Source organism: Vicugna pacos, chromosome 8, assembly GCF_048564905.1.
Source record: "Vicugna pacos chromosome 8, VicPac4, whole genome shotgun sequence".
Classification (NCBI taxonomy): Eukaryota; Metazoa; Chordata; class Mammalia; order Artiodactyla; family Camelidae; genus Vicugna; species Vicugna pacos.
The window spans coordinates 28104097-28130376 of record NC_132994.1 but is presented as its reverse complement, the minus strand read 5'-3'; the positions used below and the strand labels follow the sequence as shown (position 1 = coordinate 28130376).

Below are 26280 nucleotides of genomic sequence, written 5' to 3'. Positions count from 1 at the left end.
TAGTTATATGAGGTGGTATATGGCACTGGACAATTAAGATTTGTATACTTTGCTGCATTTCAATTTTTAAAAAAGCTATACCTCAATAAAAACGTTAAATCCTTGGTCATATATAAAAAAAACCTCTGAGTATAAAAGGAAAATTGTATTTATTTAACAGACACTTGGTGTCTACTATGTGTCAGGCATTCTGCTAGTACTTGTAGATACAACGCAAAGCAAAACATAGAAATGACACCTGCTTAGAGATGACCCAGACAGCCATTTTTAGCCTTTAGACTCCCATCAGTAACAATTTGGACTTTTAAAATTCAACAGGTCTTCATCCTCTGGAATCAGTTCCACAAAAACACCTTTTATGCTTTTGCATATGAAAGGTTTTATAAATAAACTCTACCTATTATACGCCCAGTTCAATTTTCACTATTTCCACAAAGGTTTTTAATATCTTGCAGTCAGCAGTGGCCTATCCTTACTTTGAATTCCTTTTGCATTCATAAAGATAGTATCACACAACTCAGTACTTAATTGTTCTTTTTAAAGAAATTTTTTAAAAATATTTTTTAGTGGGGAGGGAGGTAATTAGGTTTTTATTTATTTATTTAAATGGAGGTATTGGGGATTCAATCCAGGACCCTGTGCATGTTAAGCATGCACTCTACCACTGAACTATATCCTCTCCCACACCAGTATTTAATTGTTCTTGAATAGTCTTGAGAGTGTTAAATTTGTCTTCTACCCAAACTGTAAATTCCTCGAGACTAGAGATCATATCACATGTTTCTTTGGAAAGTTTCACACTGCTTAGCAAAGTGTGGGTCTTGTGATATATGCTAAATTACTTGTGGGTGGAATGAATGGAAACTTCATTTTGACAATATTGAACATGCTTAAGAATAGTTTAAACTCCAGGAAAAATTAATCCTTAATTACTATCTGGGATTTTATTTTGCCATTTTTAATAGCTCACTTTTTAGTGCTAGAAAGAGATAAAAGTTATTCTTGACATTCTATTCTGTTCCCTGTGGCTCAGTTTTGATAAGAAGGGAAGAGAGGCTGTTCTTATCTGTTTATTTATCTGTATATTTGCTTTAATTGAGAAGGAAATGCATTTTGGATGAAACATTTGTCTCCAAATATTTCTTACCTCCTGATTATTCAACTTAATACAAAGTTGCCTAAAATAAAAACTACGCTTCCCAGCTTCCTTTGCAACTAAGTATGACCATGTAACTGTAAATGATAGGTATATTTTAGCTCCTGTTCTCAAAGGGATGTCCTTTGGTTCCTCTTCTTCCTTTGGACTGTTACTTGGAGTATTTTATGGTTGTGAGTCATCTTGGACGATTAGATGAGGATAACACCCTAGAAACAGCAGAGTAATGAGAAGGTGCCAGTGTCCCTGGATGAATAAATTGAGAAAGCAAATACACTATTCTAGGATTACTCATGCATCCTGTATATGAGATGTCTATTTGTTTAAGTTACGGTTATTCTGGGTCTCATTATACATAGTTTAAGCAATTTCCTACCTTATCCATAGGGGTAAACATAGAATGGTGACAGCTAGCAAGGAATGACTCTTTTCTTCCCACACAGTGCTTTAGGGAATAAATATGTTTTAGCCTCAAACTTTGGGTGGATCGTTTGCTAGAATAAGAAAGCAAAACTTATCTTCTGATATCAAAAGGCAAGTTAAAAATGACTAGTTTTGAAGCTAACTACTTCCAATTTTTCCCCCTAAAGTCCCATTCATACACACAAACATACTCATGCATATTCATACTTATTATGGGATGTCACCTGGCATTTGGGCAACCAAATGAATATCAAGTTAAAATAGCCAATAAAAACTGTGTGAATAAAAACTGTGTTTTCATTTCATGTTTTATATTGACTTTGAGTGGCATTGCTTTTTAATAGCTAACCTATGGATGTGTCTTTGAAATTGGTTTTTGTTGCATTTTGTAATATTTTATGAAAATTTAATGTATTTTATTATCTTGTAGGAAAGTAAAAAATATTCATTCACTGAGCAACAACTCATAATTTCAAGGCTGCCAAAAGAAGCATAACTTCCCTTTTGTATATTCAAGTTTGAAATTTTTAGTTATCCATACCTCAAAACCTTAAACTTCTCCTGTATTTTCAAGCATCCTCTATTTCTTCTGTTCTGTCTTACAGAAAAACATTCTTCTACCAAGGTTAAGAATAACCTCACCTATGGTCTTGGGTGCATCCTTGTCTTCCTTCACCTCATTATTCCCTTACTTAACTCATCTCTTCTAGGTTTTTTCCCACTGTCCTTGATTTGAGCAGGAATTAACTCTGTTGATGACTTTAAAAAATAACTATACTTATCTTCGCTTATCTCTCACCTCTTCGACCACGTTTTTTTTTCCCTTTGCCGGCTCCCTTTCTTCCTCTTAATCTTAGGTGTAATGAATATGTATTGTTTTGACCCTTTTCCCGATAATATTTTTTCTGAATTTCCTTTAAGGAACTACCCCTTTCAACATTTTATCCTTGTACCATCTGATTTGCTACAACCTTTTTTTTTTTCAAATCCCCTATCTTACCAGCTGTTCTACTGAACCCTGCTCCCTTTTTTCTCCTGCAAGACCTTCCTCCTTGAACTTTCTTCCTCTTGCTCCCCCCTATACTGCTTCCTCTCTAGACTTGCACAGCCCTTTTCCTGGAACTTTTCTTTGCCTTTTTCAGGATTGATACACCTTTTCCAGAATTCCATGTTTTCCTCTTAGCTTTTGCCTTATTTTACTGGAGTACACGGTCAAGTAACTTCCTAAAAGATTACACGCGAGGAAAATATTCTGTAGTTCTGCATCCTTTGGATGCAGACCTTTTGGATCTGCTGATCTGAAAATATCTCTATTTGCTCTTGTAGTTAATTGATAATTTGAATGAGTACAGAATTCTAGAATGAAAAATTTCTACCATTAAACCTAAAATATTCTGTCATTGTCTTCTAATATATATACAGTGCTGCTGAATAGATCTGATTTTTGTCCCTTTGTTGATAGATGTCTTTATGTTTGGAAACTTTTCAGACCCATTATTATTATTTCTAGTTTGTATTTTTGATTTTTTTTCCTCACTGAAAAAAATATCTCTTTCTCTTCTACTGATTGAATGTTAGTTTGTTGGATTAGCTCTCCATGACTCATCTTTTCTCATATATTCTGTTTATGTCTTCACATATCCTATATTCTAGATTTATTTGATTTTTACCTTCAATATTTCCAATGAATTCTTTTTAACTTAAGTAATCATGTTATAGTGTCTTAGAACTCTGTTTTATTCTATGATTGCTCCTTTTTTCAGAGTACCTTGTTTGTACCTTATAGATCCAATATATTCTGAGTACTAAAGTATATAAATTGGAGTGTTTTTTAAAAATGTTCTTGTTAAAAAAAGTTCTCTTTTATTTCACAAATTTTAATTGCTTCCTTTAGAGTCAGTTATTCAGTTTTTGTCTTTCCCTTTCATAATGGTGATTTTCCTGATTTGCCTGTTGATTCTTCACTGCATGTTTATATAAAGTACTGGTCATTGATGAGGTCTGCTTTTAGTAAGTAGGATGTCTTCTGGTTCTCTCTCCTGTGAGGGAATTGTGTATAAATGGCTAGGTTGAGTAGGGCAGGGCCAGGAGTACTAAATATCAGGTTTCACTTTAGGATGGATAAGCAAGCAGCTGGCTCTCTGGATGCTGGCCCTGAACGCCAGAATGATCATGGTTTTGCTCTGTGTTGTTAACATAAAAACTTTCATGTCTTCTCTGCTATTTATGCAATTAATTTGGAGAAGACTCTAGGGTTTTTTGTTTGTTTCAGTTTTTGTCTGGTGTCAGATGTGCTTTTGACTGCTCTCAGTGCATATGGATGAGAGAAGACAATGTCTGATGATTGATTCAACCGTATCATACTTCAAATATTGTCTCCATTTTCAGCTCTTAGTCTCACTTCTGCCCTTTGCCATGCCCTCAACCAATTCTTTTATAGCTTCTTTACTGCATTTTTTAAGCAATGTTTTTGACTACTAGTCAAATCACTACTATTAGCTTTGTTTTCCAGGAAACTGCTGAAACTTCATATACTTTTCTCCCCTTCTCCGTCTACTGTCCTCCTGCTAACATAAGCACATGCATACAAACACCCAAAGCTTTACTCTTTTACTTATTCCTCGGTTTTTCTACTTCTACATTTTCATTTCAGTAATGTCTAGGAGAGAATAGCTGGCAGATTATATGCCAAGTCCAACAGTAGCCCAAGAATAACTCTTGGGCTTGAATAGTGGCCCAAGAATAACTCTCTGTATTTTACAAGCATATATTTTGCCATTTTAGTAAAACATATGGCAGAATCCTCCCTAACTGACTGTCCCTTGGTCACATGACCACCTCTACAATATTCTTGTTTAAAGGGAAATAGAAGTACTTCCAGGATAATGGGAGGAGCTCATATGTATTTCTTTAGTTTTTTGGTACCCTAACAAATTCATTCTATTAATTAAGGAAGAGGAGGAAAATGGTAGCTGGGTAGGTAACCAGTAGTGTCTGCCATGGTAGTGATCATTTTTTCTCTCCCAATATAATTCACTAAAAAGGTTAGGAAAGCTATTTAATTAATTAACTAATTAATTAATTACATTCCTGTGTTTATTGCAGCATTATTCACAATCACTATGAAAACAGTCCAAGTATCCGTCACGGGATACTTGGAATAGGTAAAGATGTGGTTTATGGGATATGATTCAGCCATGAGAAAGAAGGAAATCCTGCCATTTACAAGTATGTGGATGAACCTTGAGGGCATTATGCAAGTGAGATCGGTCAGAGAGAGACAAATACTAGATGATATAACTTATAGGAGGAATCTGAAAAAGCTGACCTTGTAGAAACACAGAGCAGAATGGTGGTTACCAGGGACTGGTGCAGGCTGAGGTGACGGGGATTGGGGTGATGTTGGTTGAAGGGTATAAACTTGCAGTTAGAAGATAAATAGTTTCCAAAGATCTAACGCACAGCATTAGCCAAAAACAATTGACAAAAATACTCCTGGAACTAACAAGCAATTATTGTAAGGTTTCAGAATAGAAGGTTAACTTACAAAAATCAATCATTTTCCTGTATACTAGCAATATACAAATGGAATTCAAAATAAAAACACATTAGGATTTGTATTAGCACCCCAGAAAACAAAATGCTTAGGTATAAATCTAACAAAATATGTACGTGACCTATATGAGGAAAACTACAAAAGTCTAATCAAAGATATCACAGAAGAACTAAAAAAGAGATATTTCATAGATATTTCCAGATTTTAGGTATTAGAAATAATCCTGCTGTGAATATTCTAGTACACGTTCTATAAACTCTTCATTTTCATTTCTGTGGGTCATATACCTGGGAGTGGAACTGCTGAGCTATGTTCAGCTCTATGCCATGTGTATGTTCAGATATTGCCAGTTTTCTAAAGTCATTTTACAAACTTTAGGTAAGCTTATTTTAGAATTGAGTCTTTTATTAATCAGCATCCCACAGCGGTTGTCAGCTCCAGGTAAGAAACTGTACTCAGGTCCATCACAGATGGAATTTTAAGACCCTATGTTGCAAGGCTGGGTAGGGAAGACGGCAGGACAATGGACTGAGAATACATAAAACAAAAAAAAAGTCCTAGAAGCTAAGGCTGTGGGACACTGGTGAGTTGAGAAGTCCTAGTGGTCATACATACTGAGATACTAAGAGACAATTGGGCTGGAAACGAGGCTGAGGCTTATTAACCCAGCCCAACAACCCAAGTGGTGACAAGGCTGAAAATGAAAGGCCAATATGCTCAGGATGATGGAACAAAGAGATGAAAGAGCCAAAAAAATAGATGACTTTGTTGAGCTACTGAAAATATGCTGGAAACATGCCACCCTGAGATTTTCTGTTTTTGAGACAATTTTGAAATAATTAAGGTAAAGTCAATCAAATGATCTAGTTTCATACACACACATACAAAATGTTACATATTTGGGTTCATAACGTGTATATATATTGTTTTGTAAACTATTTACTCCATTGTACATCTTGATATGTCCCCATATCAAACAATACAGATTCCACTTTAGAGATGTGCTATAATTTATTTAAATCAATCCCCTATTGAGCTTTTTTGGTAGAATGCATTTTTAAGTACAATGAGTTTTAATGGGTTGCCCAACCATCTATCAATTTCAACCCACCCTGCTCAGTATTGCCAAGATAATCTTTCAATCCTATTTTATAACTGCCAGATCCTGACTGACTCTAATACTAAATTCCTTAAATTCAAGATTGAGTCTCTCCTTACAGACTAGTTTCTATTTAATTTTAACATTATTGTCACTATCTTCTAATAAGAAGTTTCTATTGTAGACAAACAGGTTACTCACCACAGAATGCATCTGCAGCCTTGTTTCCTTGTCTTTGTTTATGGCATATTTTATGAATAGTCTTCTTTCTCTTTATGAGGAATCTTGTCATCTGACTGTCTTTCCATTAACATTTTGGAAAATTCTGAAGGGACTACAAAGGGTACAAAGAGGGTTCTTAGAGTTTGATGAATCCTTCTAGGTCAAGACTAAAAGAAAAAAGATGCAAGTGACCCATGTAATTTAAAATTTTTCTAGTAGCCAGAATAAAAAAGTGAAAATAAACACGTGAAATTAATTTTAATATACTAACCCAGTATATACCAAATATTATTTCAACATGTCATCATTGTAAGAATTAAGATATTTCACATTTTTCTCTTTGTATCTTTGAAATCTGGTGTGTATTTCACACTTACTGCATGTCTCAATTTGCACCAGCCACATTTCAAATATAAATATCCATATTTGGCTAGTGGCTACCCTACTGAACAGGGCAGTTCAAAGACAGTTTATTTTCAGTTTCCTTCTTTTCCGTTAAGCTTCTGGAACTGTGATGAGAACAATTTGCCATGTGAATTCCTAGAACTTATTGTTAGTAGTTCTCCCTATCATATGGCCTCCTTGTATTATTTACCTTTTGATGCATTTGTCTTGTCTCATGGCTAAAATGTAAATTCTTTTAAGGCTGGAGCCGTGAACTGATTGACTCTCAAGGTTGGAAATATCTTAAACAAAACCATCAACTGTTTCTTCTCTTGATACATGGCTCCTCTGCACTTAGTTCCTATTAAGTAAGCCCTCAGAATCTACTTAAAGTCAAATCCAGTGGTCAAGGCATCCATGCATCCTAAAGCAGACACCTTCTCTGGTTAGTGCTAGAAGGGGATCTTCTTTTCAGGATCTGAAATCTGTTTCTCTCAAGTCTGCCTCTCTTAAGATCACATGAAACAAATCGATGTCATATGATGAGTTTTTACATATTTGTCTATAGTCCTGGTAGCTTTGTCTTTTCTATGAGAATTTCCCTAAGTTCAATCAGTACTTCTTTATTTGCCATGCTTTTGAGTACTCTTTTATCATTTTGTTCTTCTCTAAAATAATTCCAACTTATGTGAGATCTTAAAGTGCTTGATTTAGAATTGAACACTGAACGCCAGAAATCTGGCCAGTGAAGAGTATAATTGGATCACTATTGGCTGCCTCTCTATAAAAATACGGTTCTACTAGGCGTCAAGACACATTCCTAACGACGGAGGACGGAAGAGAAAAAGGGAGCCACAACCTATTATTAACTCACACCATATTTGCATGCCCGGCTTTTAGTCAAGAACTGTACACACACGCACCACACTGTTCTTGAGGTTAATTTTTCTTAATGACCCCTTCCTGTCTTTTCAGTTGAGCCAAGGAATCTTGGTATTTTGTTTTTGGTGAGTTTTGCCCGACAAAAGGACCAAGTAGAAGAGGGAACTTCTAAGAGAACTAAACTGAGAGCCCAGAAAACTTCAGGAAGGCGGGACTTGAGACCAAGGGACCGTGTATAAAGTGACCAGCAGCCAGGATTCTGACTGGTGACGATGATGGCAATTACTCAGTTCTTCATTCATATTCAGGGCTCGTCTCTCCTTTACCTGTAATAGGAATTACCTCCTTCATGTCTTCACCCTACAGAGAAGGGCGGGGAGAAGATGCGGCCGACTCAGACAATTGCAGGGAAAGACTCTCAGGTGAGGGCAACTCAACACACGCAGAGTCCCAGGAACGCGCGCGCCCGAGCCCATGCCCGACCGGGGGCGCGCCCTCTCCACAGGTCTGGTGCGTCTCTGACTGAGCGCGGCGGCGGGAGGCGGGGCGGCGGGAGACGGGGCGGCGGCGCGCGCACGCGGGCGGGGCGGGGTTGGGGAGCCGACGTGCCGACGTTGGCGGCGCTGCGGGCGGGTGACGTGTAGCCCCGCGACTGCTCCGCCCCCTCCCTCCTCGCCGGGTCTGTCTGTCTGTCCGGCTGTCCGGCGGTCTTTGCAGACCTTGCCCGGGGACGGGGAGCGACCCTGCAAATCCGGCGAGGGGTGCGGACGAGGACCTGGCGGTGCAGCTGCCCCTAGACATCCTCAGCCCTGCCCTCCGCTCCCTTCCGACGTGGGAAGTAAAAGATCAAACCGAAAGGGAAGGAGGCGTCGAGGCGGGAGCTGGCGGAGTGATGGGAAGCGTGTGAAGCGGCGCCGAGAGGTGAGGAGGTGGAAGTGGAAGGAGGAGAAGGGGCGCTGCGGCCTGGGGTTAGCTGGCAGGAGGCGGGGACTGCTGGGCCGGCCACGGGACCGCGGTGCCCCTTGGGCGATTCTCATTCGGCCCCGGAGGCAAGCCCGGACCTGTCATCCCTTTCCGGCCCCAAAGACTTGTCCGTAGTCTCCGACAGTCTCGTCCTACTCTTGGAATTTGTAGATGGTGGTGGGGATCAGAAAAAATCAACCCGAGTCGCCTGTTGCACAGGTGTTAAACCACACCGTGATGACCAGATGGGTGATTTTTTTCCCCCCTGTGCATGGGTGATTTGTTTTCATTCGTTTTTTTTTTTTTTTCATTACAAAAGTGTGGTAACTATTTCGTTTTCTTCACCTGGATTTTGGGAGAAAAATCTGCTTCCTTGTGTTTTTTACCTCCGCACTGAAAAGTAAATAGCCTGGGTAGCGAGTGGACCATGGTAAATTGTGGGTGAATTTAGCAATCGAGGAGTCCTGAATGTTATTTTGAAATAAGCATGTGTATGTGCGAGCGTGTTAGGGAGGAATTGTGGGTACGTGAGCAGTTATTTTAAATATTTCTTATCATGAATTAACTTATTCATTGAACGCAGTGTGTTCGTGTATTTTGCTATTCTTTGGTTTAAAAGAAGTATAATTTTACAGATAGCTAAACTTTGGTATGAATGGTATCACATGTTCAGTTCAAAGTAGTAATCACTTTTTTGTCTTTCTTTCCCTAAGATTAGAGTAGATAGCCGTTATCTCCATCACCAGATTTCATGTTTCATAGATTGAAATCATTTTTCTGATTTTCAAAGTGTTCTCAAAAGTTGAGAATTCAGTTTTTGATTTCTCTCTGGATTGTGCTCCTGTTCATGTATCTTTTATTTTATTTTTTTAGATGGGGGAAGATAATTAGGTTTATTGATTTATTTTTTGATTTTTTTTAAATGGAGGTACCCAGGACCTCCTAAGTATGCACTCTACCACTGAGCACTATGCTCCCCATGTATCTTTTATTTTTAATTATGGTATTATAATAATATTCTTGCATAAGGAAAATACTCCCTAGAGATGCTCATCAAGGGTAAGCTAAATAATATTTGAGTGAATTAGTATTTCGTAACTTAGCCTAGTGATCCCTGCTGAACAGTTTTAGTTTCTTTTGTCATTCACTCATTGATGTCTACTCGTGTACCAGGCACTATGCTAGGACTAGGAAATCAAGAGAGATATGATATCTGTGCTTTTGGAACTTCTGTAGTCCAGCGCCCTCTTAATAGGGAATCTAGACTAGGGTTCCTCTTCATGCCTTGGATCTCTAAGTTGACCAAAGCAAGGCTTTTTGCAAGAATAAGTTATTGTCAGTGTTTATATGTTAGTGGCATTGAAAGAGGAGTGGATCCTTTTACTTGAACAACATGACTTGATTTTGCCTTTGATCAAAAAGATAGTATAGATGCTAGTGTTTTGCCAGTTACAAGGAGTAAGTTTTCTTTTTGCAGAGTTGGCTTAATTATAAAATTCACGATCAGAAATCAGTTTTTACCTGGAAAAAAAAAAACCTTTATTTTTCTGGTTTTTACATTGATCTTATTGAGCTATGTGTTAATAACTTGTAATTTTTAAGAGTTCTATGCACAAAGCATATTCATCAGGAAATGTATAGTATTTGTTGACTGAAGTAAATTTGTTGCCCTACAGTACCTTCCATGGGGAGGTAGCTAGCTTAAGCCCTTTTAATACAGAATAGTCTTAATGTAATATGGCACAGTTTTCAGCTTTGAGCAGCTATCTACCTGAAACTGCAATTTTAGTAAACAAACATTACCAAGGAGGAAGGAGTGAGGTATCTAGTATGTATTTAGTAGTCATGCAAAGGCCGGCATTGTGTGTCTGTCTCTTACAGTGTACTCTAAAGTTACTTAAAGTAGGGACTGGATCTTATTTCTTATTTCTTTTGCCTAGTATAACACCTAGCACAAAATTGACAGACCTATATGGATGTTGATTTATTCAGTATATACCATCTCATTTAAGTACTGTGTTTTGCATGTAGATGAGTAAGTGACTTTGTTTGAGTATGTGTACTTTTTGTTCAGTTTCATTTTTCTGCTGTCTTTTAGCTATGATAACCTGTCTTACAGGTTGTCCTGATTTATTTCTGAAACTGTCACTGTGATTCAGTTAATGCAATTAAAATCAGGTCCCAGCACCCTAATTTAATCAGATTATTCATCCTGAAAGGGGCATAAAAATTGATTTTGTAATCCCTCTTTATTTTGTTGATCAGAAAATTGATACCCAGAGAAGTTAGCTGATTTTCTACTATCAAACAAAAATTGGCATCGGAACTAATTTCTCTTTATTTTAATTCTCCTTTTTACTATATTCTGGCTCTCTTTATTATCATTTAAATAGATTAACTCTTGGGGACCTTTGTAAATAAGGTAGATTCCCATTTTTTCTGCCTGTTTTTGGAGTTTGGGGCTAGTTTCCTCCACTTCTCTGAATCCCTCTTCAAAGAGAATTCTTAGGAACTGCATTTGTTACCAAAGGTTTAAACTGACATGGAAAATTAGAGTGGAATTTGGAGAGGTGTGTAATTTTAAAAATGTAGTATATAAGGAGTTGACAGGATTCCCAGAGTATGTTTTAATAAGATAGTTGGCAAGAAATATTTATATTTGAAGAAGAGAAAGTTCACACCTAGTTATTTAATGACTAAAGCAAAGATTGTCAAAGTACTGAGTCATAATTTCTGGGGGTGGTGTCTGAAAATGTCTATTTTCAAGCAGCTCCCCAATAATTCCAATGCAACCAATTCATATTGTTGAAGAGCTTCTACATTTTAAAACATATGAATTCAAGAGCCTCTTAATTTTGGCATAGTATCTATTCTATTAAACCGGAACTTCAAAAGAAAGAAGGTAGTTTATCTCAGGATTATAGAGTAGTCAGGGAGGGCAGTTGCTAATGTTTTCCAGCATTTTCAAAGACTTGCTTGGTCATTTTGAAATGAAGTCAGTGAGTAGCAAGTTACGCAGTTGTGTGTAGCTAAGAAACATGGCATGTAACTTTGATAAGGAAAAACTTACATTCCATTCCAAGAGAGGAAATCCCTGCATACTGCTGAGACAACTTGTCTTTTTAGAAAAATACTTGAAAATGAATAAAATTCCCAACAGGCTAATCAGATAGAACAATATAAAAATGTTAAATTCTACTCTTACTTATAAATAGAAATAAATATGTCTTCCTCTTGATTTAAGAAATTTAATTATAAAATTCTAAATAAATGATTTATATGAAGAAATTAATATGAAGGTGGTATTCAACTTGCAAAAATAATTTCAGTGCATCTTTTCCCAGTGCACATGCATTTTCCAAAGTGAGACCTGCTTTAAGTAGTACCTCTAACACCAGAGAGGCTCACTAACTAAACATTCTGTTTGAACATTTTTCTAAGGTGTGAATGAAGCTTTGAAAAAAATTTATTTTTAGCACTGCTTTTACTCTGGGAATTGGAATGGTAAGGAAGAACCTAAAAATCACTCCTGGAAAGCTTCGCAGATTAATGCTCTGAGTACACATCATTGAACTAATATTTATTGAGCTCCTTGGCACTGGCCAAGAACCATATAACATACCAGGGAAAAGCAAGACGTACACTACATGTGCTCTCTTGGAGATTATAGTCAAGATGCTGACTTTGTGAGACTGTTCAGTGAATTTTCTTGGGGCAGAGAAAAATACTAAAGCATGGCCATCAAATGCTCTGGCCAACCTGAAGTTAGCAAAGTAGAGGTTTTGTCACTAATTAGAAAAGTGGAAAAGCTGGTATTTAAGTCATTGATTTTGGCCATCAGCCTGGAGAAAAAATGACTGGGTTCTAGAGAGTTTGAAGGGTAACTCATTTAACGTCAATTTTTGAAAACTCTTCTGTTTGCATTTGTTAGAAACAGAATACTAGAAGAACACAGCTGAAATTCTAAATCCAGTGGACATTTTACTTCATTTCTTGACAGCATTTGACATGGCTGCCATAACTCTTTCTTAAAAGTCACCCTTCCCTTGGTTTTGGAGATACCATCCTGGCCTTTTTTGGCCTCCTGCTGTTCAAAAATCTCCTTTATAGACCATTTCCACCTATTTATTCTGTAAAGGCTCATTTTCCTCCACCTTCTGCTGTCTTTTCTCCTTAGTCTTCACAGAAATCCTTGGGTGATTATTATCTATTCTCATGGTATTCCTCATGTTTCTCGTGTTTATATCCTGAAACCAGACCCCTCTCCTTAACTCCATACCTGAATATTCAATCCGATTTGACTCATACAGATATATCAAACTCAGCTTGTTTGAGATTGAACCCATGATATTCCTACCACCACAACTCCCCCTTCCTTCTCCCCACCCCGGCAAAAAAAAAAAAAATGTCTGAGCCCTAGTTTACATACCATCAACCCAATCTATAAATGTGGAAGTCAGCTGTGGTCCTCATCTCCTTCCACACCACAAATAAAAACAATCCGAGTAAGCCAGATAGATTTGATTGAATCACCTGGATTCATCCACTTAATCACTACCACTCCTTTAACTGAGAACCCATCATCTCTTCATCTTTATCTCTTCACCTGGTTACTGTAACAGTCTCTTAATGTCTTTCTGCTTCAGGCCTTGCTTCCTGTGGTCCATTTCCTTCGCTACAGTCCTAGTAATCCTTATTAAACATAGCCCAAATCAAACAAGGTCTGAAAAGTAACACTGAATTTGGCAATTTTGAGCTTATTTGTGACCTTAATAGCTCTTTTGGTGGAATAGTGGAGGTAAAAGCCTGATTGGACTGGAGTTTCTGCCATAGATAGGGATCAAAAAAGCGGGGTGTTAATTGAAGAGGGCTGTGGAGTCAGCAGAGGTTTTTAAATAGGGGAGCTGCTACAGCATATTTTTAGGTTTTGGAAATCATCCAATAGAGAAAATATTACTAATAAGGAGAGAGGGGACAGTTTAACTCCAGCAACTCTTATCACTGTATCCCCACTGAATAAATTTTCCTTGAATTAATTAATGGATGGATAAAAGTATTTTCATTGGACGCAGTATAATATTTTTTAAATCATTGCTGAATAAAGATCTCTTCAGTTAACACATTTTTCAGATTGTTATGGGAATTGGTTAGGTTTCAGCTTTCTTTGGTTAGATTACCATTTTGGTTATTTTTTCACTCTCGTGAACCTGTGTTTCTCAAGTCTGCAGCTACCCTTACGCCCTTACACATGGTTTATTCATATGTGTCATCACTATGGATTTGTCTGATCTTTAACTTTGTGTTCATTTTTCCTGTTTTAACTTTAAAAAGTTGATACCTATTCAGAAATTTGGAGACCTCTTTTTAGCTGTTATTCTTGACTAAAGAAGATAGTGTTTGCTAGAAGAGTGAAGGAAGACAGATTTTTGAATGTTCATTGTAGGATTCCTAAATGAAATACAGGATGCAGAGTTAAGTTTGAATTTCAAAACAACAAGTAATTTTCTTTTAGTATAAATATATCTCATGTAAGTATGTCCCAAATATTGCATGGGACATATTCTGCTAAAAATTATTTGTTGTTTACCTGAAATTCAAATTTAACTCCGCAGTCTATATTTTTATTTGCTAATCTGGCAACTGTAGCTTAGAGAAGAGGGTTGTATGATTTTTAGTCTGAGAATATAAGCACAAAGATAGACCACCAGAGTCTGAGTCTTCTGAAAATGTAATTCTGATGGTATAGTCACTCATAACTCTGATGATCAAGAAGAGAGAAGCATCTTAAGAAACATGTTGTGCCTGAATATTTTTAGAAATATGAATTTAACATGTAGAAAGAGTACACAAATCAAAGACAAATAAAAGAGAATTTATAAGACCTGTGATGATGTCTTAGAAGAAACATTAAGGTTAGCAAAAACTTTTTAAGCTACATTCAGCAGCCTGTTGCTTGGGGCAATTGCGAGCATGTTAAAAGAGAAAATAGATTTATTTACTTACTTAATCTGCTTCCTTTTTATGCTAAGGAGAACAGAGGATGGACTCTGGGTTGAAAATGGCAGAATTGATTTGGGTTAAGTGGATTTGAAGCACATTATGTGTGGCAATATTAAAAGAGTACCCAGATGTTCAGTGTTCAATCTGTCATGAGCCTGAGAATTTTCACTATTGTTTTCAGAATCTGTGATTTGCCAGCATTCAGTTTGATGCTTTCACAACTATTACCTCTCTTATTACAATTCTGTGTTTATTTAAAACTTACTTAAAACTTTTAATTGTGTATTACTTAAAGAATATGAAAAATTTCAAAAAAAAATAACAAACACTAAAATACTCATCATTTAGATTTAACAGGTATTGAATTTTGCCTTATTTACTCTAGTTCTTTTCTTTTAAAAAATACTGCTAATTTTTTCTTCTTTTGTCACTTCTCTCCTTTGCCCCCCTCCCCGCCCCCCAATCCATTACTTTGAAGCTGGTGTATATAGTTCTCATGCATGTTTCTACGTATTTCTGTGTGCCCGGATGTAAACCAAGACTTAATGAGGTTGATGGAAAGAAATGGGACTGATTAGCTTGGTGAAGAGAAAACTTAAAGTAGGATGACAGGTTACTTCAGCTATCTAGAAGTCACTCATGAGAAGAGTGCTTAAATTTGATAACTTACTGACGTTAGGCAGTACAGGTAATTTTTTTAGAGTACTTTTACGATCAGAAAGCAACATCTAGTACTTAAAGACCCAGTTATTTTATGGTCTATTCTTAATGAGAATGCTTATAAAACATTTTTAAAACAATTAAAAAAAATCATTGTTCAACCTGTACAGATGTCATTTTTTATTAAAAAAATCAACAAATATACTTTTTACTGTAAAAAGTTAACCAGCAATCTACAGAAATGACTGTGTTACAATTTAAAAATTTGTTAAGGGCACATGCTTAAGACATTAGAGAAAGTGAGTTTTAAAATATGTTCCTCGTGTTCTGATGCTTTTTGAAGCATGGTGTTTCAGTAGTTAAATTCTGAAAAGATCAGAGATGTCATTGACAAAACCTGTTTTTCCTCTGAATTGCCATATATATAATTTGCTGGTAAGAAAAGTGTGGCCTTGAAGTTAGAATATAAGAAAGAATGAGAAATATGGGCCTGACCCTTTCAAAACTACGTTTCAGTTTAGGAAGCTGTGAGCAGTAGATGATGGAGTTTGATAGGGAAGTGAGAGTTCAGCTTAGAACAAGGCACAGAGCAAACACTCTTATGGACTGTATTTGTCAGAGCACGTTTCTGACTAATATAACATAAAGGGAAAGAGAGTATCCTGTTTTTATAAGTAATTAAGTTTTTACTCCTAAGTAAATATTGAAACAAACAGTTCAGACCAGAATGTTAAATAATGGTCACAGCAACACATTCTTGCAGAAAGATTAAGTGAAACATGTATTAAATGTGATAGAGTAACACAATAAAATTCTTACTATCTCTGTATTTGTTCTAATTCATAATGTCTGATGAGTTAGTAATTTACTTTTCTGACTTTTCTGTTTTTATATTTCTTGTTTACCACATAAATTCATTTGAGTCCTGATTTTAGTGTCTAGTTTTTTTCTACTTTAGAGAGAAGGGTGAAGATTTCTTCTGTTAACAGATATGTGCCAGCTTCTTTTACATAGTATCAGTGTTAGGGCTCTTTAAGAGTTTTCTATACAATTCTCAAAACAGTAAGTAAAGAGCAAAGTCATGATACCTTTGGTGGATACTTTTTTGAGTTTGGAGTGTAAAATCCTAGTCGTCTGGTTGTGAGAATGTGCGTCATATTTCTAAAAGGTCGCCACTTGCAGAGTTTATATGCAGGAATGTGATGGTGCGCCATGTAATTGTGACACAGAGGAACAAGTAAGTGGTTGAGGTCAGGAAAATCCTTTCTCTCTAATGAGCTAAAGCTGGTTCTAGAGCATCACGTGAATTTTGGTTTGATGTGTGAAGGTACCTCTTGAGAGGAGGTATTCATGGTTTCCATTCAAATTAATCTTTTTAGGGCTTATTAAGGGGCGAGCACAAATTCCTTAGGTCTGTCTTTCAGAGGCCCATAGATCAGGGTGGAATGAGAATTTTGCCTTTCTCAGATAATCTGGGCCAGGACCTTTTCCACTGGAATTACACACTGCCTGGTATGTAGTGGGTCTGCTCCATGTGTTCTCTATAGAGTAATATGTGTGCTTGTTCTTTGTGGAATGTTCTTTCTGACTATTCTTGTTCTCGTCTGCTGTTGATATGTTATTTCAGCCACTTATTTTCCCAAAACATTTTACAGAAAAACTTTTCTTATCCCTTGTTAAAAGTACAATTATTACAACCATGGGGGTGTTCTGTAGACTCTTTGGTTTATAGTGATGAGCCTGTCTAGCTTTTGGATGGGAAACCTGCTGTTAATGTAAGTCAGTGGTTGGAGGGATAAGTTAGAGAAAGAATCCCGTATATATACATTTTATTTTTAACAAGTCATTATATATTTTGATTTATATAAACAGTGTTTATGTATGTACTTAATTATGTTTCCTTTGCTTTCTCTATTCTCCATACTCCAAGTGTGTATCCTAATTTGATTGGAAGCTATTCAAGGGCAGTTGATTATTGCTTAAGAATGAGTTAGGATCTAAAGTGCAGTTGTTGGGTGGACATTATGAATAGTTAAAATTTCCCTTGAAAATCCTTTGGGAGGACACCAGGCTGTCACAACATACTGTCTCTCAGTATGTCATGTGCAGCCACAGTTTTCCTCCAAACTTGGAGTATATCATGGTATCTAAGGATGAACCAAATGAAAAACTTGACTTGTGTTTAGGGGCCGTGTTGTATACTTTTTAGAAAGCGAACTTAGTTTTAAATATTCGAGTCATGCAATGCAGCAAGATTCTCACAGTTTGATATGTATGTAGTGACTGGAACAGACTAAGGGAGCGTCATTTTCTTGTTGCTCATCCCCATTCACTCCAGAGAATGTGTTCAGTGTGTGAAATAGTGGGCAGAATCTCCAGTATTATTGTTTATGTCTGTCTGTACCTTATATTTTGGCTTGTTGTGTTTGATTAATTCAAATAATTAAATACACCTGTGATATGACTCCACTACAGTAACCAGCTGGTAGCAATAAGATACATTACAGGTAAGGAATACAAGTTCAATACAAGTAAGTAAAGATTTTCTTTAGGAATTACCATGAAAAAAAAAAACCCTTTTGAAATGGCATAATAGAGGATCGTATGTATAATATCTCTTAAGGCTGATGCTGTCTAAGTTCTTATCATAACAGTATTAAATGTATCACAACTCGATTTTTTAAATAGATGAATTAAAATATAAATATTTCAATTTTTTTTTCAAGATATTGTTTGTGGGCATATAATTCTGTTTCAAGTATTGAAATCTTAAATTCTAATTTTTACTCCATTCACAACCTACTCCATCTTTTCAGTGTGTTATCCATTAACTACATTATATCATTTTTACTTTTTATTTCTCTCCTAATAATTCCCTTGTATCCATGATCACCAACAAGTAATTGCTTGGCTTTATCTCATTAGGCAATATAGTTTGTCTTTTCTGGAGCTTTTGTTATTTCTTTAGTTAAAAATACTGTAACTATATTTCCTAAAGTTGCTATCAAGTAGTCAGGCCCTAATAGAGTTCAGAAACACCCTGAAAGGAATATGGAATATGAAGAATAAACCTTTCAAATTTTTTGTGTTACTTCAGAATAATGTGTACTAAAATTCTAGCTCATTGATGATTGGTTAATATCATTTCATAAAGAGAAATATATTACTGTCAGATTTTTTCCTGCCTGTTTCAGTGTTAAAAAGGGCAATTAACTTCTTCAAGACAGCTTCTTTTTATCTGCACATATATCTAATCAACACCTAAAGAATTGTTCAGATGACCGTAGATCGGTACTTCTGGCTAACAACAACAGCAACAAAATTTGGCTTCCAGGGTTTCAGTCTTTCAGAAATTGTGTTTGTTGTGAGAGATTTTTTGTTTTACATATTTGTCATTTAGTAGATTGTACTAAATGTGGAATAAAAATTACTGAGGTAACAGTTGTTTTGTAGGTCTGTTTATGTTGATGAGCATTCATTGTTCTTTTACATCAGAAATTTTAACCATGAACATTATAACCTGTCTTTAAGACCTCCTAGTTGAGTGTCTTTTCCTTTCATTTGGACCTCAAGTCCAGCACCTAATTGGTCGCATCATTTAGGCTCCACTGTACTTCTACTGGCCCTGTGTTATAAATAAACTTAACCTCGCATCATACCAACCTTTGTTTCTTTGCCAGATTGTTGCCACTCTAAATTTATGGTTTCCAGTATGAAATGAGCTTTCATTTGGTACCTGAAAAATCCTTTTGTGGTTTGCTAGTCAACTTCCTCTCATTGTTGGTGGTAAGGTCAAACTTTACCTGTCTTCAAAAATTCCGTCTCATCTTCTTTTGAATAGTTTTGGCAGATCTAAAAGAAAGTAGGAGTAATTTGGGCAGAACTCCCTTTTACCACATTTTTTCTCTCCCCATTCGCCTTCTGCTTCCCATGTTACAAACATATCTGCACTTCCACTCATCTATTCCACCATGCTCCTCCTTCTGTCCAAGTCTTCACTCTAGACCTATGCTTATCTCCTGCATTCTCAGAGACCCTACACCCGTAAGTAACCATTTTTCTCCTGGTTATTCACCGTTTCCCTCGTTCTCTGTGACTCTTCCTTGGTTACAGAATTGTGGTCAGCTCTCCTTGTTTCCAAAAACTCTTAACCCCACGTGTTTTGCTATTTCCTGCCTTTTTGTCTTCACCCAGTTTCCTTGAAAGAGTAGGTACTACCCATTTTATTTCCCCATTTTCTCCCTTTCCATTTATCCTTCAACCCACTGAAATTTGCTTTCTCCCAGCATTTTTTGAAACTGTGTATGCTAAAGTCATCTAAGACTGAAGAATGGCTGAGTACACTAGACTCTGTAGCATAGCATTTAAAACTTTCTTTTCATCTGACAACTCTTTGCTGATCTCTAAGGACTCTGTCCTTGGACCTCTACTGTTTACTTTCAAGAAGATTTTATGCATGGATGGGGTTCATGGCATTTATGCAGCCTCTGAAATGTATTACAAAATATTTATAGGTGTATATGTCTGTTTTCATAGGGAGAGGGTCCACAGGTTTATATACATAATTTGACTTAGAAAAATATGTTCATCCATGCTTTTAACTGTGTTGAACTGATAAGACTACATTCTGTATTTCCATACCAGACCTTTGATTGAGATAACTTTCCAACTGATTGCTTCTCTCCAGTTTAACCCCACCTTTAATCTTCTCACTACACTTAAGTCTGAGTAATTTTTCTACAGTGTGTTAAATGTTTTTATCAAGATAAAAAGTGTTTAAACTGAGACATGGGTCTCTGGTTACATCTTTAGTCTTATTTCGTGAGTCTCCAAATGCACTTTTATGTAGGGGGTTTTTAAGCAATAATCTGTTATTTTAGTTTTCTACTTCATACCTTTGCCTTGGAATAACCTTTTCTTCCCCACCAGGCCAACTCATTCAAGTCCTTTGAATCTCAGCTTCCTTCCTTCTTATCTAACCTTCCTTTCCACTCTCTTAGGTGTTTCTCCCTTGTCTTCCTACAGTTACATCTTTCTAATTGTTGCACGTGTTTTTCTTCCTTTTCAGCTATACTGTTAATTTGTTATGTAGGGCAAATGCAATCATATCAAAAATTTTTTTCTTTTAGTTTCTAGAGCCTTACACTGTAACAATGTATAGTGGGCAGAATGTAAGTATTTAGTGATTAAGTGAATAACCAAAGATTTAAAATTTGTTTTCTCAGTTTGACCTTTATACATTTCAGATAGCCTTAGATGTTGGTGATCTTTGTACTGGTACAACACAGTGAATTTTGAAGAATAGAATTCTGGAAGCCTTACTTATACCCAGTGCTTAGCACAGTTCCTACTGGATAGGAGATACTCAAACTTTTGTGAGTAAATTATTTACAGGTGACTATCAGCAAATGAGCTTTACATCTTACAGTGTTGTTCATTTAACCTGAAAAAGAAAATAGATAAGAACAAATTAGAAAGTCAAGTAATGTGCTTTACTTCATTTTTTGGACAAGTACAATTCATACTGATTATTTTGATGAGCCCTCAGGGAGCTTTAAAGTTTCCTGTTAGTATAGTATATAACAGTGTGACCTCATTACCAGGCCCGACTGGTAGATCTCTTCTTCGAGTTTGGGTGTGAGTAATATCTTGTTTTGTTAGGAGTTACTAAGTTTGTGAATTAGAATGAAAATCAATGAAATTTTATTCCCCACTTTTTTTTTTTTTTTTTTTTTTTTACTCCCCACATTTTAAAGAGAGGGGCAGGACATTCGGATTACTGTGAGATGTGTCAAAATGATGAAAGCAGTAGTCTCAAATACCGTATTAATTCATAAGACTGCCTTGAGGCAGGATATTCCATGTATCATATGTCTCTTGTTCTGATGCTACATTTTGAAAGCACTAACTTGTGTAGTAAAAGGTAGGTTCTGAGACAGAATATGTTCAGTTTAGTGTCAAGACCTTTCTTTAAAGACTTATGACTTAATGTCAGTCATCATGAATAGAATTCTTGTCTTTGCAATCTCTCAATCTAGGTAGAGAATTTAAACCCCAATATCCCAAGGCATCCATTGTGTGCTCTACTTCTTGATAGATGATATTAACTATGTTCCATCCGTGGGAGAATTGAGAAAAACACCCAGTTCACTTTCAGTAAGACTTAATTCTCTCACAGATCCTGGTTAAAAAGACTGTTGGGAAGCAGATTGTGCACCTAACTCAGGCCACTGAATTCTTAATGTGGATAGAAATCCTTGGTCATTATTAATTTGAAACAAAATTGAATGGTGACTTAAGAATAAAAGATACCATCTCTACGACAGTGGTTCTCAAAGTATGGTCTTTGACCTGCTGCATCACTGGAGAACTTGTTGGAAATATAAAATTCTTGTGTTCCATCCCAGTACCATCTGATCTGCTGAATCAGAAAATTGGGGATGAAGAGTAGAGAGGGGCTCAGCAATTTGAGAAGCCCTCTAGGTGGCTTTGATGCACACTAAATTTTGAGAGTCTCAGTGTCCTCCACTGACTCCTTCTTTCATTTCTTCTTTCAGATACTTCAGAAAGCATGTTATCTAGTTTTAGAAAAATCCAGATGTTATTCCCTGAATCATTTCCTTTCCAGAAGTGCTCTCCTAAATTCATTTCCAATAAGTAGTTGAAATGTAAAGTCAGCTAGCTAGGGAGTTTATTTGCAAATTGGATCATTTTACTTTTCTGATTAAAATTCTTCAGTGTGATGTGAAGAATCCAACTCCTTTTTTCCTTAGCTGCTCTGATGCCATTTCCTTACTGATTTGCAGTGCAATCATCTATGTTTTTTACTTTATCTTTTTCATTTCTGATTTCTAATTTAATTGTATTTTGCTCAGAAACTATGACCTATATAAAGAGGTCAGCAAACTAATTTGGTCATCCTGAGCTGGAGAATGGTCTATACTTTTGAAGTGTTGTTTTTTTAAAAGAAAAAAAAAAGCAAAGAACATATGGCAGACTGCATGTGTCCTGCTAAACCTGAAGTATTTACTCTCTTTTTCTGCAGTCAAGGTTTGTTGACCCCTCATCTATACAATACTTGTTTTTTGAAATTTGTTGAAATTTACTCTATGGCTTAGTATACATAGGCCACTTTAAATTGTTACAAATGTATTTGGATGTATATTTTCTAGTCATTAGGTACAGTTGTGTGTGTGTGTATATATATACATATATATATAGTATTTATCATATGTATATTAAGTTAAACTTTCCGATTTCATTGTTCAAGTTCCCTATTTTTTGTTGAGTTTCTTTTGTTGATTTGACCTGTCAACAGTTGATCAATTATTGAACTTTTACTTTGATTTTGAACTTGTTACATTTTTCTGGAGGTCTATTTGTTTTATTTTGAGATTATTTCATAAGGGCATCCAGTTTTAAAATTTTTATTCCTTTTTAGTGAACTGTTTCTTTTATTATTACATAGAGAGGTTTTTCCCCCTATCCCTAATAATATCTTTTGTTTTAAAGTCTATTTTGTCTGATCTGATGCTTTTGATACAGCCACCAGCTACTTTTGATTTTTATTCACAGGAGGATCTTGTTCCATCCCTTGACTTTCAGTCTTTTTCCTGTTTTAGGTGTAGCTATAGTGTTCACATGATTGCTATTTAGTAATTCAGTCTCTCAGTCTTTTGAGTGTTAATGTTAATTCATTTACATTTATTGTGAGTTTTGATGTATTTGGACTTGTTTCTCTTTGATCTACTTAATCTATACTTTGTCTGTTGGTAATAGCGTCCTGGGTTATTTCTTCAGGTCTCTCTCTTCCAGGTCACCACTTTTCTCTTTCCTGTGTCTAATCGATTGTTTAACTCATCTATTGATTGTTTTTAAATTTAACGACTAGATACTTTTATTTCTTTAAGTTATATTTTCAGATTTGCCTAGTAATTTTTATTATTTATTATTTTGAAAATTTACTCTTGTTAAGTGTTTCATACACTTATTTTATATCTAATTACTCTAATAAAGGAGCCAGAGATTTTTCCAAGTATTAAACTTTGTAATAATGTCAAGGATATAAGCAATCAAGAAGAGCAGAAGCAGGGAGTAGTCTGAGACATTGTGAATGGTCCTCTCATTCTTTTGTTCTCAAAAATAGACACATAATCTTTGGACCATAATAGTCAGTGAGGTATCTTAATTGAAGTTCTTGGATCTTTTAACACTGTGGAAATTGTCTGGGATATATAACATCCCTATTTTAGAATCTGGAGTGCGATTTTATAAGCTGATACTACTATTTTGGGTTAGATAATTCTTTGTTGTGAGGAGTCTTATAGTATGCTTAGTAGCATCACTGGCCTCCATCCACCAGAAGACAGTAGTACCCTCCCAACTCATTAGATGTGACAGCCCAAAGTGTCACCTCATGTTGCCAGATGTCCAAGGCAGGACAGAATCATCCCTATTTGAGGACTGTCCTAGACTTGTACAGCTTATGTGACATTCTCCAGGGAGCCATGCCTTATAAACCTGTAGATTGTAGTTTTGTTATAATAAGCAATCTTAAACCAGAATATTCCCTCTAAGAATACTCCATAAATAAGAATTCCCCTCATAGTAAATATTATTACTCTGTTTGCCTAAAGATTAGTTGTTTAGTTGTTAGCATATAAGCAAGGAGATTAGATCGGAACATCTGACTTCTTTCCCCAGGAGTTCTCCCCTTCCTCAGCTGCTTGAATTATTTTCTCTCTTGTTCTTCAGTCTCCCTGTTACCACGATCTCCTTTTCTCCATTTTTCTTCCTTTTATTATTTACCAAATAATTATTGTGTGCCAAAAATATTTCAGTACTGTTCTTTTTGCCAGGGAAGCTCAGTGAAATGAAGGTCTTATGAAACTTACTCTTTGTGGGGTGAGACAGTACATAAATAAGAAAATCAATAAAAGAATGTCAAAACATTAACTAGTGCCTATAAACAGAATTAAACTTTTGTTCTTTGATGGATAGTAACTGGGTAGCTACCCTGTCTCAGATTATGTGGTCAAGAAAGGCCACATCTCAGGAGGTATCTTTTAAGTCAAGACTTGTTTGTCAAGGAGTCAGCTCTATGAACATAGAGGAGCATAAGAAATCACTGATGAAAATGCAATGTAGGTGGAAACATGCTTGGTACTTTAGGAAGAGAAAAAGCCAGTGAGACTGAAAGTAAGGGATAATGTGAGATGAAATCAGCATAAAACAAAATTAGAGAAAAGATGGGCAAGTGCTTTCATCTCTTTCAATATTACTGGCTGTGGTAATATAGTATTTGAGGCCTGTCCTTAGAAATCTGTAGAATTAATTTTGAAGGAATGTTACAGTAGTATCCACAAATAAGTGTTTTGTTCTGTTTTTCTTTTTTAGTCTTTTTTTTTTTTCACCCATAAGCCAGTGTGTTATAAAAAAACTACTTGGGTAGAAAATATGTCAGGAGAATTTTTCATCTTTGGTAGCAATTGCTTTTTTAACTAATTGGTTTTTTTTTTTCTCTTGTACGAGCCAGTTTGTTGAGTTTGATTACCTCTCCCACCTGCTCCCTACAGATAAATATCATCTTGTTTTGTTTCAGTTTCAGGTTTCTCATTGTATGGATCACTGATTGAATAATAGATGGCTTTGCCTCGTCTCACAGGAGCCTTGCGCTCCTTTTCAAATGTCACCAAGCAAGATAATTATAATGAAGAAGTGGCTGACTTACAGGTAAATGTTTTAGATGAAAACAATTATAAACATAAAATATGGGCACATTTTACAATGAGTGTGTATATGTCCATGAATGACTGAAAAACTGTGCTGAACACTGGAATTTGACACAACATTGTAAAATGATTATAAATCAATAAAAAATGTTAAAAAAATATGAGCACATTTTGACATTCTTTTTCACGGTTCTATGTGCCTTTTATCTTGTTTGGTGTTATACCAAGAAGGGGAATGGGTATACTGATGTTTGCTGTAGGAATACTTCTCTTAAGCACCTACGACTATATTGTCAAAGAGAACAGAGCTATGATATTGAATCCCTTGTTAATTTTTCTATTCCATAGGTTTCTATCTCAGTTAATTTTGTAATTTAATCCAGTAATTAAAATTTGAGTAAATTTTTAGGTCTCTGGTAAAATTCTTATCAAATGGTCAGAAACAATGTCTGTACAAAAACATGGAAATGTGAAAATTAATCTCTTAAACTGAGTAGCTGGTCTCATAACTGGCTTCTGTCTTGCCTTATAATTGGTTGTGAATGTTATAGACCTAAAGGCTTATGAACTATACATATGAAGGAATGAGCCATATAATATAATACATGACAGAACTGGCCCTATGCTGTTTTTTAGAAAACAGCAGTCACTTTGCTGATACCTTATTTGAATCTATTGTAGAATATTAGCATCGTTTCCTAGTAGGTTGGAATTTACTGCTTAAAGCCCTTATGCGGTTTTACAATTAATAGATTCACTTAAAAATTGATACTAGGAAGAAAAGATATGTAATAGTCTCTAAAAATTTTTCCTCTAATGTTGATACAGAATTTTGCTACCTACAAAACAGTTGGCCTTCTTTATGTTGGAAGCTGTTTTGCAATTTCAGAACAATTAAACTAAGGATATATTCTATACAATTAATTAATATTGCTATCATAAACTTGAATTATTTCCTATCCTCGTCTAACCAAGGCCCTTTTACTGGTTATTTTATGTTAGAAATACAACAGAAGATTTTAAAATTTGAAAAGTGTGTAAGTACTACATGCTTATCCCATGTCATTTAATTATTCTTGTAGGCTTTTAAATACTTTTTCCCCCCTGACGAAAGAAAGTAGCAGATATAATGTGCCTCACTTTATTGTAATTTTTTAATCTTGGGAGATATCCAACATATACAAAAGAGAGAGAAAAGTAAAAT

The 26280-nt window shown here is 35.7% G+C and overlaps 2 protein-coding genes across 3 annotated transcripts in view; one reads left to right on the top strand and one right to left on the bottom strand.

Moving 5' to 3' along the window:
• GRIK2 (glutamate ionotropic receptor kainate type subunit 2) overlaps positions 1–8177 on the bottom strand; it is a 933693-nt gene extending 925516 nt beyond the window's left edge. The window contains exons 1-2 of the mRNA XM_072965660.1: positions 8049–8177; positions 6436–6568 (exon numbers count right to left, since the gene is read on the bottom strand). The gene's annotated coding sequence lies outside the window, so the exon portion shown is untranslated. The remainder of the gene's footprint in view (positions 1–6435; positions 6569–8048) is intronic.
• Positions 8178–8372: 195 nt separating this feature from the next.
• Positions 8373–26280, top strand: part of ASCC3 (activating signal cointegrator 1 complex subunit 3) — a 301819-nt gene continuing 283911 nt past the window's right edge. Inside the window, exons 1-2 of one of the 2 annotated variants that reach the window (XM_015235974.3) lie at positions 8373–8643; positions 24947–25077. In XM_015235974.3, coding sequence (XP_015091460.2) covers positions 24988–25077 — 90 coding nt within the window. In that variant the 5' untranslated portion in view covers positions 8373–8643; positions 24947–24987. Of the gene's footprint in view, positions 8644–20702; positions 20721–24946; positions 25078–26280 lie in introns of those variants that run through there. The other variant, XM_072965658.1, reaches the window with a different exon arrangement.